This window comes from Dromiciops gliroides, chromosome 3 (assembly GCF_019393635.1).
Source record: "Dromiciops gliroides isolate mDroGli1 chromosome 3, mDroGli1.pri, whole genome shotgun sequence".
NCBI lineage: Eukaryota > Metazoa > Chordata > Mammalia > Microbiotheria > Microbiotheriidae > Dromiciops > Dromiciops gliroides.
Genome location: NC_057863.1, coordinates 658,618,356 through 658,637,871, shown reverse-complemented (window position 1 = coordinate 658,637,871; position 19,516 = coordinate 658,618,356). Strand labels below are relative to the sequence as shown.

Genomic DNA, 19,516 nt, shown 5'->3' with positions numbered 1-19,516 from the left:
TGGCTGGACCCTGACCTAGCATTCTGACCTAGGAGAAAGATTTATTGCTGAACATATAGTTTAAACCTAACTACCGCATCCTGCTTAAAATAGATGTCTGTAAAGGGTATAGAAACTTCTTGGTTCTTTATCTCTGTGTGTCACACCTCCTGGTTGCCCCAGTGAGTGCAGTGCACCTTTCTTTCAAAAGAAATAAAATCGGTGCTTTGACCTCCATTCTCCTCCAGTCTCAATTATCGGGTCACTGGGTGTATTTCCCATCCCACTCATTCGTGAGACCCTAATGAGAGAAAGACCCTGACTGGACTCTTCTCAGAACCCCAAGGACAGAGAGTGAGTCTAGTTTCAAGGCCCTCCACTTCATTGCCTAGCTTCCCAGCAGGGGGCCACCTGGACTGTGAGGCACCTGGGTTGTGGGAGCAGAGCTAAGCTGGGGGGTTTCCCATGAGGAGCCCCAGGTGTTTCCCCCGTGAGTGGTTAAGTATGTTCACACAGCCCTGCTTAGTGAAGAATGCAGGTCAGAAACCGGGCACCCTTAGGGCCTCACTCGCCCCACTCCCCACAGTAGTCACTTTTCCATCCCAGTTCTCTGCTATGAAATGACCCCTTCCCTTCTGCCGCCGTCCCCCATGAGCCCCACAGTCCCAGCGCGGACTCACATCCGGACTGGGACGCGGGGGCCCGGGATGCCCGGACAGGGGCACGTTTTCAGGGTCAGTGTGGCCGCGGCATCGTGGACACCGCTGATGTGCTTTTCTGTCTATTTCACAAGAGCCCGATGACGTCAGGGCGGATCCAGGCCGTGGTCTTGGCGTAAGAAAAGCTGCGGGACTGACGTCAATGATTTTTGTTTTGTACTTTCCACCTCCTCTGAGTTTCAGGATTGCCACTGGGGTGTTTCATTGTGGATTGTGCGTGTTTGTGGTTGTTTTTTCGGGGGGTGGAGGGGTGTCTCTGCAGCCCCAGCGAACCAAACCTGGCCCTGATTCCTCCACCTGGCCCCAGTCTACAGGCGAGTCAGCAAGAGTCCTGGAAGATCAGAGGTCACGAGGTCCCGAGGTTGTCAGGGGGAGAGGAGGAAGTGAAGTGTGGTGCGTGGCTTTCTGGGAAATGGAGTCCCCGGTGCCGCGCATGCCCAGGAGGCCATGGGGGCGGGGCTGTTGAAAGGCTCCTGGCTCTCAGTCTTCTTCCCCAGCTTGGTGCTCAGCCCCCCGAGCTGCGTCCTCTCCTTCCTGCTCCCCTGAGACTCCGGTTCAGGGTCAGTAACGCCCCTTACCCCGGGGTCCTCAGGGGTCCTCAGATTGTCCAGCCGAAGGGGACGCGGGGAGGGTTTCCAGCAGAGACACCGGGCTGGGGGGGGGGGGTCCTCCTCTTTCCGGAATTGTCCGTTTCCTGGAGGGTCCGAGGGCACGACCCCCAAGGCCCGGGAGCCCCCGGCCCGGCCCCAGCGGGGTCTGCGGCGGCTCAGGCTGGGGGTGACGTCACAGGGAGGCGTGCGTGGGGGCCGAAGCTGGGACCCCGGGCAGGTGTGTGGCATGTAGGTGTAGGGCGGGGCCCCGCAGGTGAGGAGGCCGGACCCCCCCCCAGCCCCCTCCGGGGGGCTTCCCCCAATGGAGCCCGAGACGGGGAATCCCAGTCGATTTTCCCATGTGCCACCTCCCCCCTCGCGTGTCCAGAGTCCACGCGGTGACCCCGAGGGTCCTGTACCAGGGGTGGAAACCCGGGAGCCTCATGGTTGTGTTAATGACGTGTCCACAGGCAGAGAAGGCTTTCGGCAGAATACAGCGCTCATTGCTGTGGAAACCCCCCCAAAGCTCAGGTGTGAATGGCCATTTCCTTAAAATGATAAAGGAAAAAAAGAGCCTCCCCCTCAAACCCTCAGCCGGCATTGTTTGTGATGAGGCCCAGCTGGAAAACTTCCTAGTAAGATCAGGAATGAAGCAAGGATGCCCACTGCCACCCACCTCATCCAGGGTTTTATTGGAAATGCCAGCACGGGCAGCTAGGTGGCGCAGTGGATAGAGTACCGGCCCTCGAGTCAGGAGTACCTGAGTTTAAATCTGGCCTCAGACAATTGACACTCAAGAACTGTGTGACCCTGGGCAAGTCACTTAACCCCCATTGCCCCACAAAAAAAAAAGAAGAGAAATGCCAGCACCAGCCATGAGAAGAAAAAGAAACCAAAAGGGTCAGAATGGCCAATGAGGCAATAAAACAGTTTTGGCAGATGATATTGATGCTGTTCAACTGTAATGTCTAAAATCTAATGTGTGGTCACCTGAGCTGACCCCAATGTGGGGGAGAAACTAGCTATGATTTACTGATAAATTCAGCAAGAGTTTATGGTTCTAAGTATTAAAGTGTATTAGAAGGCAGTGAAGAGAGAGAGGGTGAGAACAGATCTCATATAGAATGGAAAACCCCAGCTTAGATCTGTGTGGCATTGACAGAGAGAAAACCTCACCTTTTCTCTGTCCACCACCAAACCAAAGTCCCAGAGAAAAAGAGGCCCATCCTGCAAACCAGCCTCACCTTCCTACTTCCTGTCCCTCCCTGAAAGGGGAGGTCCTTCAAGCTGATTGGTTGAGGGTGGTCTCCTGTTGATGTTGTAGTTCACAGCTTCTGAGAACAACACCCCACTCAGGGCCAGCCAGGTGTGGTCTCGATTTAATCACCTTTAAGTAGGCTTTTAGTCAGTCTTTCAGTCTCACCCAATTCAATCAATTCCAAACCAATCTTCAGGTGGGGCCCCTGGGCGTCTGCTAAATCCCATTATTTTGTCACACTACAAAAGATAAACTCAGGAACTATATGAGTACATAGTTATAAAACTGTTTGATAAAAATAAAGTCAGATTTCAATAATTCAGGAAATCCGTTGTCCAATTCAGGACTATCCATTCTTAATGGATAGTCAGAGTCAATATCATAAAAATGACAATTTTACCTAATCTATCCAATACCATCTCAATTAAATTGCCAAAATATATTTTATTGAATTTAGAAAAAACAATTCATTAGGAAGAACAAAAGAACAAGAATATCAAAGGAACTAATGAAAAAATGTAAAGGAAGAAGGGTTAGTACCAGATCTTCAGCTATATTCTAAGGCAGTGATGAACAAAACTATCTGGTACTGGCTAAGAGCAGAAAAGTGGATCAGCACAACAGTAGATATACAGCACACAGGAGCACATGATTATAGTAACCTTGTGTTTGACAAATGTAAAGATTTAAGCTTTTGGGGTAAGAATCCATTTTTGGTAAAAATTGTTGTGATATGTAGAGAGCAGTCTGGCAGAAATTGGGTATAGCCCCATGTCTTACACCATTTGCTAAGCTAAGATCAAAATGGATACATGTCTAGATATATAGAGAGATATCACAAGACAATTACAAAAACATGGAACATATGACCTGTCAGACTTGTGGATAGGAGAAGAATTTATTAATAAAGCAAAGGTAGAGACCATTGTGAAGTGTCAGGGAGACAACAGAGAACCCAGCCCTCCTCTCCCCATCCTCAACAAAGGAGGAGCCATCACTAAACCAGATTAGGTCTGGGTTGGGTAGGGGAGTGTCCCACAGGTCTGGTTGGCTGGAGAATGTGGTCAATGAAGTCTAGGCAGTCATGAGGGATGCGACCTTCAGGATGTGGGAGAAGGGTAGCAGGATTCAGTGTCCTGCACATTTATAAAGTGAGCCCTGGGGTGTCTAACAGAAGAGCCTGATATTTAGTAATATGGCCAATGGTGAGCCATCGGTATCCCTTATCCTCCAGAATACTTATATCACATCTAACTAACCCCTGTCAGGTGTTGAATATATGTGTGTCATGGGGAAAATGGGGTGGGGGTTTGGGGTCCTTAGAAATTCCTCTTTTTTTTCTCTCTCCCTTTTTTTTTTTTAGTGAGGCATTTGGGGTTAAGTGACTTTCCCAGGGTCACACAGCTAGTAAGTGTTAAGTGTCTGAGGCTGGATTTGAACTCAGGTACTCCTGACTCCAGGGCCGGTGCTCTATCCACTGTGCCACCTAGCTGCCCTAGGAATTCCTCTTTAAAGAATTACACCCTCTTGCGCACAAAAGCAGTTAGAATAAGATGGTAGTTTATTTCAGGGCTGAGGAAGGGAAGGGAAGGGAAACCATGAAAAATCCTTGGACTTCTCATGGGGAGAAAGGCATGGCACAAAGCATGTGGATGTGAGATACCAATCTCCTCGAGCAGGAGACTGACAGGTACTTTTATAGAGGACTGATGGGGGTGACCATCTGCCTGTGGAAAGTTCCTTTAGTGAGGGAGGACCATCCCCCACTGGTGGTGGCTGGAGGAGTTGGGTGAGAGATGGCTGTATATCTCTCAAGCCATCTCCTCTGGACACAAAGGAAGCAGCCATACCTAATCTTACTGCCCCAGGGTTGAGGGAGACTAGAAGGAAGGGTGGGGGTCATGGAGCTAGCTCAGTCTGATCTGGTTCCACTTACCTCTCTAGGTGTGCCTGTCCTCTGGTTTAGTTTCTCAAGGAGAAGATTCTTTGATGTGCCCCAGAGAACTTCTGGGGTACGCTGGGCCTATAACATATTCCTGTGATCTGGAAATCAGCTCAGAAATAAACTCTTGCATGTTCTGAGCTGGAGTCAGTAAATGTTCTTGGCTTTCCCGACTGGCTGTAAATCTGACCCAAGCTGGAAGATCCTGGCTGTTCTTAATGCCCCTGTGACCCTGGGCAGGTCATTGACTGCTCTGAGCCTTGTTTCCTCCAAGGTGACAGGAGGGCACTAGAAAAGTGGCCTCCAGCCTTGGACACCATCTCTGGCCCTACTCAGTTCCCTGCTTCCCTGCTACTGTCTGCCACTGGGCAGCCAACCTTCCCCTCCCCACCAGCCCAGCCTGAACTGGGAGAATCCTTCAGACACATTTAGGGGCCCGGAAGGAAGCCCAATTCGAACCACCAACTTTCTGCCTTGCTCCACTTTTCCAGGCTCAGTAGAATCCTCTGGTGTCTTTGCTCTCCACCCTGTACTCTTCCCTTCTCTCAGGGACTTTTTCTGGCCTCCTAGTCATTGTCTCTCCTGAGAACTGCAAAATTTACTGAGAACTGATTCCTCACCCAGTCCCCTCTTTCCCAGGCAAATGGAATTGCCTGGGGCTGACTGTCTTTGTCATTTCCAGACTCTTGATGGACTTATGGACTTTCCCCCAAGCAACTTATCCCCTCCCTATGTTCCCCACCTGACTCCCTGGACTTTATGTTATTATGTTAAGAGGGTCCACCTACATTAAGTAGTTTCTATTCAGAGTCAGTAATGCCTATACTTAACTTAGGAACAGTTCTATTATTTCTTTTGTCCAAGGTTAATTTACATTAGTTAGCTATGTGTCACTCTGGAGCAATCTTTTGGTTCCCTTTTGTTCTGTTACCCCATTAAAAACCCTGTCCTCTGTTCCCTTCTCTGGGTATTCCTAGCTTCTGAGCTTTGAGATAGTTCCTCTGCCCCAATTAAAGACCTTATTTCTCCTATATTGATTGTTTCCTTAATTTCCAGGTTAACACTCCCCATAGTTAAATGAAAAAACCTGAAACCCCCTCTTCCCCTTGCCCCAGTACTGGCTCATTTTCTAAAATTGCTCCAAGAAGCCCCACTGGCCTTAGCCCAGGGCCTGGCACAGTGTACACTGTACCCCAGGAGCAGAACTCAACTTTCAAAGGCAACATAGAGGCTAAAATGTGAATAGGAAAGAGAGAAGAACCCTCTGCATAGAAAATTCCTATGGCCAGAGGGAGGCCCAAAATGTCATGGGGGAAAATGGGGTAGGGGGTTTGGGGTAGGTGTTGGGGTTCTTAGGAATTCCTCTTTAAAGGGTGTGAGGAGCTGTGAGGTCCAGAGGGTGGGAGGCGACACATAGGCACAATGCCATGAATCCTTGAGCCTAGATGAGACAGATTTATAAAACTGACCAGAGCAAAAATGAAAAGGGACTTGATCAGATCAGGAGTAAAAGTGTGACAAAACAGACCCAGAGGGGGACAACAGTGATAAAAGGGCTGCAGGTGAAGCCTTGAAAGGGAAGAGGAATTGTTCCTGAGACCAGAAAGCGTCTTGGAAGAGCTGGACAAGGATCTGACAAACCCAATAAGAGGCAGGAGGGAAAGTGGGTAGAGATGCTGCCCAGGGGTTCAGTCAGCTTCCCCAGCATGGATCCTACTTGTCCTAGTCTGGTTTTCATCCATAACAAACAAGCAGCCCCTCCCCTTTAGCCTTCTGGTCCTCCTTGGGGATCTCCTGGGAGGCTGACTTTCAAAACCTTTAGAAATGCTAATGAGCAGTAGGCTTCACCACCTAGCCAGGAAGATGGTGGATCTGTGCATGCTCCTCCATTTGGCTTTCCTTTTCTTTTTTTTCCTAGTTTTTTAAATTGTTTTCCTGTTACATGTAAAGAGAGTTTTCAGCAGTCATTTTCGTAAGATTTTTAGTTTCAAATTTTTCTCCCTCCCTGCCCACCTCCCCAAGACAGAAAGCCATGTGATATAGGTTATGTATGTACAATCACATTAATCTATTTCTGCATTAGTCTTTACTTTTGTTTTTAAAAGATGCCAGAAGGACATTAAGGATTCTGGGCTGGGGTTTTGAGCTCCCCAGCCCAGGAATCCCACTTTCTGTCCCTCTGTGGCCTCCATCCTGGTTTCCTGGCATTCTTGTGCCTCAGGACCAACCTGTCCTTCTTTCTGCACCTCTCCACTTCCCCTAGAACCTGGGCTTTGAGGGGTGAAGAGGGAACTAGTGAGACTTCCCACTGGATGGATTCCAGTGGCTGAGCCAGGTAACAGCCACACCCCTGGACTTAGAGGGAGATGTGAAGGTGTGTGTAAGTAGATAGAGAAAGGTTATCACATGTGCTGTGACCTATGCCCTGGGACCCAGGTGTCCTGGCCTCAGCTCCCCCTTAGGATCCAGCTGTCTTCCTCTGAGAGAACATCTCTGAGGGAAGAAAAACAAGACAGAAGGAAACGCTCCCTCAGTGTGACGACTGGGGTATGGAAGGTCAGGAGTGGGGATGGGCCAAGGCGGTGAATGTTTTCAGTTTGGAGGGGAGTTAAGGAGGGTGGGGGGGCAAGTCTGGAGCCCAGACTGCAGAGAAGAAAGGGGGGCTTCAGGGGAGGGGAATGGCTGGGAGAACCAGGAAGAAGATGGGTGTGGTGGGGGGAGAGCTGACAGGGCAGGACTTTCTGCTGAGGAGGGTTGGAGTCCCAGAGCAGGTAAGGGAGGGGCAGAGGTGGTAGAGCAATGGGGGAGGAGAGGCCTCAGAACTGAGCAGCCAGGTAGGGGGTGGCCTTGGGGGAATTCTCTTCCTGGGGTGAAGTTTGGAAGCCTGGGAGGTGGGAAGGGGAGGAGAGAGGTCATTCCAGGAAATGGGGTGCTGGGCAGGGCTTGACCTTTGGGAATAGGAGGCCTTACCCAGAGCAGCATGGCTGGAGGCAGAAGCCCTTAGATCTGAGCTCTCTCATCCTTCATTTCAAGCTGAGGTCTCTTCTTCCCTCACAGGTGAGATCTCTCTGCCTTCCCTGGACCTGAGATCTCTCTGTCTTCTGGGAGCCAGCTCTGCACAAGCAGGTGCCAGGTAGGTCAGAACAAGGGCCCCTCTCCACATCCTGCTTCTGATGGTTGTCCTTTCCATTGGGCCTCATTTTCCCGCTCTGTTGTTGTTGTCTGTTCGTTGTTTGTCCTTCTCAGAAGAGGCTCCTGTTCTGCTTAGAGTCTCTCCCCTGAGGGCAGGACGTTTGCAGGTGCTCTGAGACTTCAAGCTCTGTAATTCCAGGTAGGTCAGTGTCCACCCCAGGAGGAAAACACAAAAGAAAATGTCTCTCCCACTCTGAGACCCTTCTCCCTCCCCAGGCCAGTTTGCAGACAACCAGAGCTGGATCCAGAGAGGATGGCCCCAGGGACCCAGAGACCCTCATCCCAGGTGAGTGCAGCCCATCCCCAGACCTGACCAGCATCAGCAAAGGTGGAATCCAGCAGAGCCCAGGAAGCTTTATCCTGTTACATGTACATTGTCCTCTGCAGGGCTGTCAGCAGAGCAGACATTGTCCTCCTGGTTCTGCTCATTTCCTTCTGCCTCAGGCCACCCCAGTCTCCCCTGCTCTCTCTGAATCCCTCTCATTTGTCATTTCTTAGGTCACATCAATCTTTCTTTTTTTGAGGGGCATTGAGGGTTAAGTGACTTGACCAGGGTGACACAGCTGGTAAGTGTCAAGTGTCTGAGGCTGGATTTGAACTCAGGTCCTCCTGAATCCAGGGCCGGTGCTTTATCCACTGTGACACCTAGCTCTCCCCATAAGCAATATTTCTTAAGAATGCTCCTCATACTTTTATCTAAGTAGGACCTTATTTCAGCCTTTTAGGAAATTAAGGTTTTTTCCTTTATTCTCTTCTCAGTGATGACTAGTAATGTTTCCCCCCCCCCCCAGAGTATACAGTATTTGCCAACTTCTCAAAAATTCTTTATAAAATTTCCTTAACATATCTCTTATGACATGTAACATATCCTTTCCGGTGAGGAGGAATTTCATATTGCTTTGCTTTCTTCTCCATAGTCTCTGATACTTCACTCACAGAGCACATACCTTCTCCCTGAGCCTATGGACAGAAGCATTACATAGTAAGACCTTTATTGAAGTTTTATCATTCTAACATGGTTCTCACTTCAATATAAAATGCTTTTCTCAATATTCCATTGGGCTCTTGTTGGACATGGGTTCAAGTGTTGTTGCTGCCTCTCATAGGAGTTTTGGGCAAATGCCTTCTGTGCTTCAGTTTCTTCCTCTAAGTTGATGAGGTTTGAATTAGGTGAATTCTGACATCTTTTTCATCTCTAAATCATGTGACTTTTGATGACTTAGGAGTTGGTGACATTCAAGGATGTGGCTCTGGATTTCACCCAGGAGGAGTGGCACCTCTTGGACCACTGTCAGAGAGAGCTGTACAAGGAGGTCATGCTGGAGAATGTCCAGAACCTGCTCTCTGTGGGTAAGGACCTTTGTCTCTGGTGACTCTGAGCTGCTGACATGGTAGCTCCCTGCTCCTCATCCTGCCAGGCCTAGCAAGTTTATCCTGATTCTTCCTTCTTTGTTCCCTCAAATTCCAGTCCAGATGTTGGGAAAGGAAGGGAATGGAATAAGCATTCATACATACCTGCTTTATATCTAGCACTGGGCAAAGTGTATTATCCTCATTGTCGTTTGATCTTCACAACATCCCTATGAGTTTGGTAGTATTATCATCCCCATTCATAGGTGAGGTAACAGGCAAACAGGTTACACCACTTGTCCAGGGGGACACAGCTCCCATGTGTCTGACACTGGTTTGAAATGGTCTTACTGACTCTAGGCCCTGGGCTGTTACCACTGCACTACCACAGCCTCCAATTTCTAGATAATTGAAGCTAGGCAATGTTCCCATCCTTCTAGGAAAGACGTGAATAAAGGGGAAGTTTTCTGATACCAAATGGCCTGTGTGATCTCAGGCTGCCTCCAAAGATCCCAGCAATCAATAACTTGGGAACTGTCCTTGAGACATCCTGGGAACCATCCTGTCCTCTTTGCTTGCATCTCTTCTTTCCAAAAGGAGGATTAAATTGTACATTTCTCTCAATTCTCATCCCTTCCTTTTCCTATATTGCTAGGACTTCCAGTTTCTAGAGAAGATTTGAGTTATCCTTTCCAAGAAGGGGAATCACCAAGGATGGTAGAGCACAAAGGTTCAAGGAACTCCCGTCTAGGTGAGTGACACAAATCATGTAAGAGGGCTCTCTATTATAAGAGGTCTCCTAAATGTTGTGGTGAAGGGAGTGCTAGACTTGTGAGCAGGAAGGTCTTACTTGGAATTGACTTTGAGACACATTTCAGCATTGGGATCCTATGCAAGTGACTGAATCTCACAGCCCCAATTTCCTTATACAGGGGAACAAGTCAAACTCTTTGACCTTTCAGTTTCCTTTGTGGCATTTAGAATTATATGGGAGGGACCTATTTCTGTCCCAAGTTGTAGGGAAACTTAGCTGGGGTTTCTAATATATTGCTATTTAGAAATTAGAGGCCATAGCATCAGTTTTGGGCACCAAGAATTTATTTATTTTTTTTGTTTTTGTTTTTTTGGTGAGGCAATTGGGGTTAAGTGACTTGCCCAGGGTCACACAGCTAGTAAGTGTTAAGTGTCTGAGGCCGGATTTGAACTCAGGTCCTCCTGACTCCAGGGCCGGTGCTCTATCCACTGCACCACCTAGCTGCCCCACCAAGTATTTATTAAAGCATATTCAATTTTAGTAAAGATAGAGCACATGCCCCCAAAAGTTCAGAGGGGAGAGGGATAGTGGGCCACGTGGCTGCTCCTTCAGAGTCCCAAGGCCAAGAGAGAGAGTCCAGGAGCATAAGGAGGAGAGGTGGCCCTTACACACTGCTTCAAGCTAATTGGCTAGCATCATTCAAATCTATTGTTCCATTGGACTTGTGGGTGGTTTGGAGCAGTATGTGCTGACATCAGAGCCCAGAGGACAGAGCCTCTGGGGGTCAAGGCTTTTCAGGTATGTGTGGATTTAACTTCTATTGTCTGTATTCACAGTCCAAAGTCCAAGTACATTTCTCTGAAATTCTTCTGACTCTGGGCTGGCCTTAAGAAAGGTCAAGCAAGGCTCTCTGGGTCCCCTATAGCCCCATTATTTTCTCACATCTTGTAGTTATACAATTTTGAGGGTATAAGAAGTCATCATTTTGAAGTTTGGGCCATCTAACTCTCCTGAAAGCATCTCAAATGGGCTGAGGGTATGCATTCTAAATTCTTTCCTTGTCTTTGTTCCAGTCCATAAACATTTAATAAGCACCTACTATGTTCCAGACACTGCTAAACACTAGGAACACAAAGAATCGCAAAAGATAAGCCTTGCTCTCAGGGTGTTCAGTCTAATGGGAACACAATATGTAAACAGGAATCTAGTAATCCAGTGTATCCCAGATAAAGTGGACCTCATCACGACAGGAAAGGTTATATGAGTAAGTAAGGAAGACAAGAGCAGACTTATTGCAAAAGGAAGAATTTTAGGTGGAACTTCAGGGAAGCCAGAGTAAGGATGAGGTACAGCCAGAGAGAACATGGAGTCAGGAGATGTTGCTGGTCAAGAAACAAAAAACTTGATTATCACACATGTGGAGGGAAAATAAGGTGAAAAAAAGCCTGGGAAAATTGGATAGGGGCTGATGATAAAGGGCTTTAATAGCCAAGCAGAGGATTTTATATTAGATCCTGTTAATGGAGGCAATAGGAAGTGTTTTATTGAGTGGGCAGTGACATGATCAGAAGTGTCTTGTAGTAGATGAATTTGACAGGTGGGTGGGGGATTAAGTGGATTGGTGAGAGATTTGAAACAGTGAAACCAACCAGAAGTATTTTTTTTTTCAATAACATCATTTTATGCCTAATCGTGATGGTTGGGAATCCCTGCACAATGAAATCTATTAGTGCCTCAAACATGTATTTACTTGTTGTTCTAAGAGAAAAATAAATGGCAAACAAACCTTGGCAATTCTTTACTGTATAAGGTGCCATTAAATATTTTCTAATAAATATTTTTATTTTAAAGTTTTGAGTTTCAAATTCTTTCCTTCCCTCCCTGTCTCCCTTTCAAAACTACACTTTCCCAGAGGCAGAAGGTTATCAGATACATGTTATACGTGGGCAATTACAGAAAACATTATGGTATTAGTCATTTTATATAAGAAAACAAAAGAAAAACATGAAAGAAAGTGAGAAATATCATGCTTTAGTCTGTGTTCAATATCAGTTCTGTCTTTGTGGGTGGAGAGTATGTTTCATCATTAGTGCTTTGGGATTGTCTTGGGTCTTTGTATTGCTGAGAATAGTTAACTCATTCACAGTTCTTCATCAAACATTATTGTCACTGTGCACAATGTTCTTCTTCTGCTAATCAGTTCATAAGAAGGACTTTTTGAATCCATCTTGCTTATGCTTCCTTATAGCACAGTAATGTTCCATTACAATCATCTACCACAGGTTGTTTAGCCATTTCCCAATTGATGGGCATCCCTTTGATTTTCTTAGCCAGTACAAAAAGAGCTGCTGTTGTTGTTTTTGTACAAATAGGTCTTTTTTCCCTTTTTTGGGATGTCTTGGGATATAACCCTAGCAGCAGTACTGCTGGATCAAAGGGTATACACAGTTTCATAATCCTAGTTTCCCATTTGTGTGAGGTGCTACGTCAGAGAATATATATTTCATATTTCCCTGATCCATAGTGATTTATAAAATTTTTTTCATATGACTATGGCTAGCATTAATTTCTTTGTCTGAAAACTGTCTGTTCATATTCATTAACTATTTACCTATTGGGGAATGACTTCTATTTTTATTAATTTAATTCACTTTTCTATGTATTGGAGAAATGTGGCCTTTGTCAGCGATACATGTTTCAAAAATTCTTTCCCACTTTTCTGCACCAATTGGTTTTGCTTATGCAAAAGCTTTTTAATTTTATATAATAAAAAGTATCAGGGGCAGCTAGATGGCACAGTGGATAGAGCATTGGCCCTTGAGTCAGGAGGACCTGAGTTCAAATACGGCCTCAGACACTTAACACTTACTAGCTGTGTGACCCTGGGCAAGTCACTTAACCCCAATTGCTTAAAAAAAAAAGTATCTATTTTAAGTTTTGTAAAGCTATCTCTGTCTTCTTTGGTCCTAAATTCTTCCCCTATTCAATGCTGTTTTAATTTGCTTAAGGTATCACCCTTTATGACATTATTTTAAAACACTGTGTGAGATGTTGTTCTATACCTAGTTTCCGCTTCTCTTTTCCAATTTTCCCAGCAGTTTTTCTCAGATAAAAAGCAAAGTATTTTTGAGGAAGGTTAATGTGAAAGAAGATTGAAATGGAGTAAATATCAAGGGAAGGGAACAGAATGGAGTGTAATACAGGAAGCAATAGTTAAGTGTGAAAGAAATGATGAGCAGGATGCTGTGGTAAAAAATGGATGTTTTAGCTGAATCATTTGAGAGTTGAACGCATGTTACTGAACCCGCTTTTGAAGGACCACCCTTGTGGGGAGGAGACTGTGACGAACAGGTGTGCGCCTGCATTTAGAGTTCCAAAATTTTCTCCCTCCCTTTCTTCCCCCTCCACAAGATCGCAACCAGGTTATATATGCACAATCCACAATTGTTCTTTTTATCAGTTCTTTCTATGGGAGTGCATAGTAAGCTTCCTCATTAGTTCCTTGGGATTGGCTTGGATCATTGCACTGCTGAGAGTACGTAAGTCATTCACAATTACTCATTGAACAATACTGCTGTCACTATGCACAATGTCCTCCCAGCTCTGCTCACTTCACTATACATTGATGTTCATGAGTCTTTCCAGGTTTTTCTGGGATCATCCTGTTTGTCATTTCCTGTAGCACAAGACCATTCCACTGCAATCATATAACACAGCTTTTCCCATCATTCCTCATTTGATGGACATTCCCTTGATTCTCAATTCTTAGCCACAACAAAGAGTTGCTATAAATATTTTTTGTACAATTTTTCCCCTTTTCTCTTTTTCATGATTACTATTGTTAACTGTTTCCCTTCCATCCTATTCCCTTCCCCATGATACTTATTCTGTTATCCATCTTCTTTCATCCTATCACTCTCCTATCATCCCTCCCCCACTCTGCTCTTCCTTCTTTTGTCCCCCCACTTTTTATCCCCTTCCCCTCCTATTTTCCTGCAGGGTTAGAGAGATTACTCTACCCAATGTAACAGTGTTATTTGAAACCAGTATATAGGGGCAGCTAAGTTGCGCAGTGGATAAAGCACAGCCCTGGGTTCAGGAGTACCTGAGTTCAAATCCCACCTCAGACACTTGACACTTACTAGTTGTGTGACCCTGGGCAAGTCACTTAACCCCCATTGCCCTGAAAAAAAACAAAAAACGATATATAGAAATGCAAGTGACTATTCTAGTTTCTGATGGTTTCTTTCTCCCTATTGCATACTTATTGTATTTGTACCTCTTGGATTATGATAAATAGTGGGAGGACTCATTGTGTCTAAATATCCCTGAATCTTGAGGCTTGGGGTCTTTGGGTCCTAGAACTAAGACCAGCTTTATGGTAAGAAAGTATCCCACTCTCAGTAAATGTGCTTTCTTTTCCCTTTCTTTGTCTAACACTGCAACTTTGAAATTTTCACTACATTGGTTTTTCCCTTTTGACCTGTTTTTTCTTTCACAACATGAACAATGTGGAAATGTGTGTACATCATTCCACATGTATAAGCTATATTAGATTGCTTGCCATTTTAGGAAGGGAGAAGGAAAAGGAGAGAGAGAAAAAATTGAAACTCAAAATTGTATGGGAAATAAATTTTGAAAGCTACTTTTACATGTATTTGGGAAAAAAAATAAACTTACTATTTCCAAAATGAAATAAGCCATCTTGTAGGTGTTTCCAAAGATTCATTCTGCCTACTTTAAATTTAAAATTCTTCATTTTGACTGGGGAAATAGAATATGAATAAGTTTACATTATGCTACATGACAAAAGAACATATTTTTAGGTATATGTATCTTTCTGTTAATGCATAATTCTTTTCTTCAGGTGGAGAGACCAGTTTGGAAGAGAAGAAGATGGTTACAAAGGTGAACATTTCTGTGGAAGAATTTGGCCAGCATAGATTTGAGAGTGATGGTGCCTGTAACTTGAATTTGAAAGAAATCTGTGACTCTGAGACCAAGGTGGGTAACGGTATCTTCGAGTTTGGTGAAATTGAAAAAGAACTCATACCGTCTTCAGTCTTAAATAACAGTAAGAGAAGGACTTCATGGAATGAATGTGTTCAGGACAGTGAAGATAACAAATGGTTTCCTGAACAACTAGAACCCTTTATGGCCCAGGAGAAGTCTCTTCAAATGCAAATGTACAAAGGTAATCATCTGGAAATGGCCTTGAATTTGAAATCTGATCTCTTTGGACATCAGAAAAGTGACAGAAGTGGGACGGCCTTCAGTCTGAACTCTAAGTTCATTCCTCTTCAGAAAATTCACATTATAAAGGAATCTGTTGAATATAATGAATGTAACAAAACCTCATCCCATCAATCTTATCTTCCTTGCCATGCTAGATTTTGCCATGGAATGAGAAGATATGCAGTTCCTATTTGTGGAAAGGCCTTTGGTTGGAACTCAGATCTTAATAAGCATCAGAACATTCACATTGGAAAAAAGTTTTATAAATGTAATCACTGTGGAAAGACTTTCACACAGAGCTCCCATCTTGCTGTACATCAGAGAATCCACACTGGAGAGAAACCTTATGAATGTAATCAGAATGGAAAGAGTTTCACAGTGAGCTCTAGTCTTGCTAAGCATGAGAAAATCCACACTGGAAAGAAACCTTATGAATGTGATCATTGTGGAAAGGTTTTCACACATAGCTGCAATCTTGCTGTACATCAGAGAATCCACACTGGAGAGAAACCTTATAAATGTAATCAGTGTGAAAAGGCTTTCACACAGAGCTCCAGTCTTGTTGTACATCAGAGAATCCACACTGGAGAGAAACCTTATAAATGTAATCAGTGTGGAAAGGGTTTCACAGTGAGCTGCAGTCTTGCTGCACATCAGAGAATCCACACTGGAGAGAAACCTTATAAATGTAATCAGTGTGGAAAGACATTCACAGCAGAATCCCAACTCGTTGTACATCAGAGAGTCCATACTGGAGAGAAACCTTATGAATGTAATCAGTGTGGAAAGGCTTTCAAAGTAAACTCCCATCTTGCTGTACATCAGAGAATCCACAGTGGAGAGAAACCTTATAAATGTAATCACTGTGGAAAGGCTTTCACAGAGAGATCCAGTCTTGCTACACATCAGAGAATCCACACTGGAGAGAAACCTTATGAATGTATTCAATGTGGAAAGGCTTTCACAGTGAGCTCCAGTCTTGCCAAGCATCAGAGAATCCACACTAGAGAGAAACCTTTTGAATGTTATCAGTGTGGAAAGTCTTTCACTGGAAGTTCCAGTCTTGCTAAGCATGTGAAAATGCACACCACAAAGAAACCTTATGAATGTGATCAGTGTGGAAAGGCTTTCCCACAGAGCTCCAATCTTGCTGTACATCAGAGAATCCACACTGGAGAGAAACCTTATAAATGTAATCAGTGTGGAAAGGCTTTCACACAGAGTTCCGGTCTTGTTGTACATCAAAGAATCCACACTGGAGAGAAACCTTATGAATGTAATCAGTGTGGAAAGGGTTTCACAGTGAGCTGCAGTCTTGCTGCACATCAGAGAATCCACACTGGAGAGAAACCTTATGAATGTAATGAGTGTGGAAAGACTTTCACAGCAGAATCCCAACTTGTTGTACATCAGAGAATCCATACTGGAGAGAAACCTTATGAATGTAATCAGTGTGGAAAGGCTTTCACAGTAAACTCCCATCTTGTTGCTCATCAGAGAATCCACACTGGAGAGAAACCTTATGAATGTAATCAGTGCGGAAAGGCTTTTAAAGTGAGTTCCAATCTTGCTGCACATCACAGAATCCACACTGGAGAGAAACCTTATGAATGTTATCAGTGTGGAAAGGCTTTCAGAATGAACTCAAATCTTGCCAAGCATCAGAGAATCCACACTGGAGAGAAACCTTATGAATGTCATCAGTGTGGAAAGGCTTTCAAAATGAACTCCAATCTTGCTAAGCATCAGAGAATCCACACTGGAGAGAAACCTTATGATTGTATTCAGTGTGGAAAGGCTTTCTCACAGAGCTCCAGTCTTGCTAAGCATAAGAGAATCCACACTGGAGAGAAACCTTATGAATGTTATCAGTGTGGAAAGGCTTTCAAAGATAGCTCCCATCTTGCTGTACATCAGAGAATCCACTCTGGAGAGAAACCTTATGAATGTAATCAGTGTGGAAAGGCTTTCTCACAGAGCTCCAGTCTTGCTGTTCATCAGAGAATCCACACTGGAGAGAAACCTTATTAATGTTATCAGTGTGGAAAGGCTTTCACACAGAACTCCAATCTTGTTGCACATCAGAGAATCCACACTGCAGAAATTTTAGGAATATAATAAATGTAGTAAAATCAGGTAATATCAGTGTGGAAAGGCTTTCACAAAAAGTTCCAGTGTTGCTAAGCATGTGAGAATCCACACTAGAGAGAAACATTATAAATATTATCAGTGAGGAAAGGCTTTCAAAGTGATCTCCAATCTTGTTGCACATCAGAGAATTCAGACTGTAGAAATCTTAGGAATATAATGAATATAGTAAAATCAGGCAATATTTATGTTTTGTAGAAATCTTACCACTGTTATGAATTAGAAAATGCATTCAGTTGTCATTTAGAGCTTGTTCTAAATTAGGGAATTCATTTTTTTCCCATATATTTAGAATATTATTTTCCCCCAAGGACATGGAAAACCTATTTTTAAGTCCATTTTTAAAACTTTGTGTTTTATATGCTCAAAGGGCTATGGGACTGCGCATACCCTTTAACCCAGTATTACCACTACTAGGTCTGTATCCCAAAGAGATCACAGAAAAGGGATGTGCTGGGTAAAAGTACATGTGTGTGGTCCCTTGTCTCCAGATTTAGGAAAGCTAACAATGACAACAGTTTAACAGTTTAGGTATAGTCAGGTGTAGAATGAGATGGCATAGCCTGGCCATCCAGTGCTTTCAGGAGGAAAATTAAACCAAGAGAATCTGACCTCAACTCCTGCCAAGAGCTGTTCTCGGCCTTTCCCAAGGCAGTGTAGTACCTGGCCTTCATATGTGTCTTCCCTTTTGTGACAGTTCAGTGCCTGTTCTTGTATATATTCCTCTGATGGATGGATGGCATCTTGACTGCTCTGATCTGATAACTCAGAATAAAGGCAATTAATGTCTCAAATGTTAAGTTCCCATAATCCAAGTCTTATATGGATTTAACAACTGAGGATAATGATGACCACAAAAAAAAAAATGTGAATTTGCTTTGACTCAATATAATATACAATATGCAGTAATTTCAAATAGCTTTTTAAGCTTTAGCAAAAATAATACTTCTAGAATTAATTTACACTTGCCATGGCAACCAATTTACTAAGGAAATACTTCATAGAATTTGATCAAATAATCAGTTGGAAAAACAAATAATTTAGAATATGGGAGAACAATACTTCCAGAATTTATAATTATATTATAAAATCAAAGCCATCTTGCATTGGTTCAAAAATAGAGAGATAGATGAATAGAACAAAATAGACATGGAAGAATAAGATACAAGGAGATTTAATAGTCTACATGGGCCAGTCCTGGTTTTGCCTGGGAGTGATGTATCCAAGAGGCCTTCTCTCTGATTTTGATGGCTGTTAGAGTTGTTAGTAATACCTGGAAAGGACCTTTCCAAACTGGTTGAGTTCCAATAGTTTGCTGAAAATTTTTGATATATACACTGTTTCCTGGTCTCAAATCATGTAAGGAGAAGGCCAAGGGGTCAGCCTGTCCTGTTGTCCCTGCCTCGTGGAGTTCCCATAGCCAGGTTTGTAATTCCTGTATATAGGAAGTATCAGAGTTATCTCCCCCATGAGAGTATGAATGGAGTAGCACAAGAGGGCTAAAGATCTCAGGGTCTGGAAAGGTGAAGCCTTCAGATTCTACAGTCCTTTCCCCTCCCCCATACCATCAGTTCTCTGTTTCTCTCTGAAAGGATCTATAAGTGTTTTGGTTCTGCCTCTCTGCACCTCTCTGAGGAGGGTCTATATGTGTTTTTATTCTTCCCCCTGAATGGGTTTCTAAATTCACCAGTCATCATCTTTCTAAGTTCCCTTTCCCTAAATCTACAGTACCACATTATGTGTCCCCATCTATTACAGTAATAGCAAAATCTAGGGGGTTGATAGCAATTCAGAGGTTGATAGTGATTCTCATCTGCCTGACCTCACTGCCTTGTGGTTTCCTGAACTGGAGCTAAAATGCTCTGTCTGTTCCTTCTATCTCATTTCCTTTATAAATATATGTTGCTATTTCTTTAATTCTTTCAGTACTCAGGGCATTCCAACCTGGACACTGCCTTTCAAAATGTTCCATATTTCTGGCAAGGATTGATACACAAAATGGTTAGAGATAATGTGTGCATCTCTAGAGTCTAATAGGTCTAATCTAGTGTAATGTGTGGCACTATTACACAATCTATCATAGAATCTATTAAGTCTTTCATTAGGATCCTGAACTGTACCTATAAATTTTTGCCATTATGGGTCTTACAAGTACAGGATTCCATTGCCTTCAGTAATGTTTCCCTTGATTCCTGTAATTCATCAAAATGCTCAGGGACATTGGGTTCCCAGTTAGGGTCTTCTAAAGGCCAATGAATAGTAACTTTTTCTGAGGTTTGTATGGAGTTCGATGCAGCTATTATATCAGCTCTTTCCCCTGGGGATAATATTGTTTCCATGAGATTAGTA

General features: G+C 44.0%; 1 protein-coding gene and 1 long non-coding RNA gene across 2 annotated transcripts in view; both read left to right on the top strand.

Moving 5' to 3' along the window:
• LOC122746591 (zinc finger protein 850-like) overlaps positions 1 to 19,516 on the top strand; it is a 125,956-nt gene that overhangs the window by 48,377 nt on the left and 58,063 nt on the right. The window contains 3 exon segments of the mRNA XM_043992341.1: positions 8,904 to 9,030; positions 9,686 to 9,781; positions 14,652 to 17,099. Coding sequence (XP_043848276.1) covers positions 8,904 to 9,030; positions 9,686 to 9,781; positions 14,652 to 17,099 — 2,671 coding nt within the window.
• On the top strand, positions 774 to 8,156 carry LOC122746613. The gene is made up of 3 exons (XR_006355557.1): positions 774 to 1,258; positions 7,546 to 7,621; positions 7,897 to 8,156. It is a non-coding gene; the product is annotated as an uncharacterized LOC122746613 (long non-coding RNA).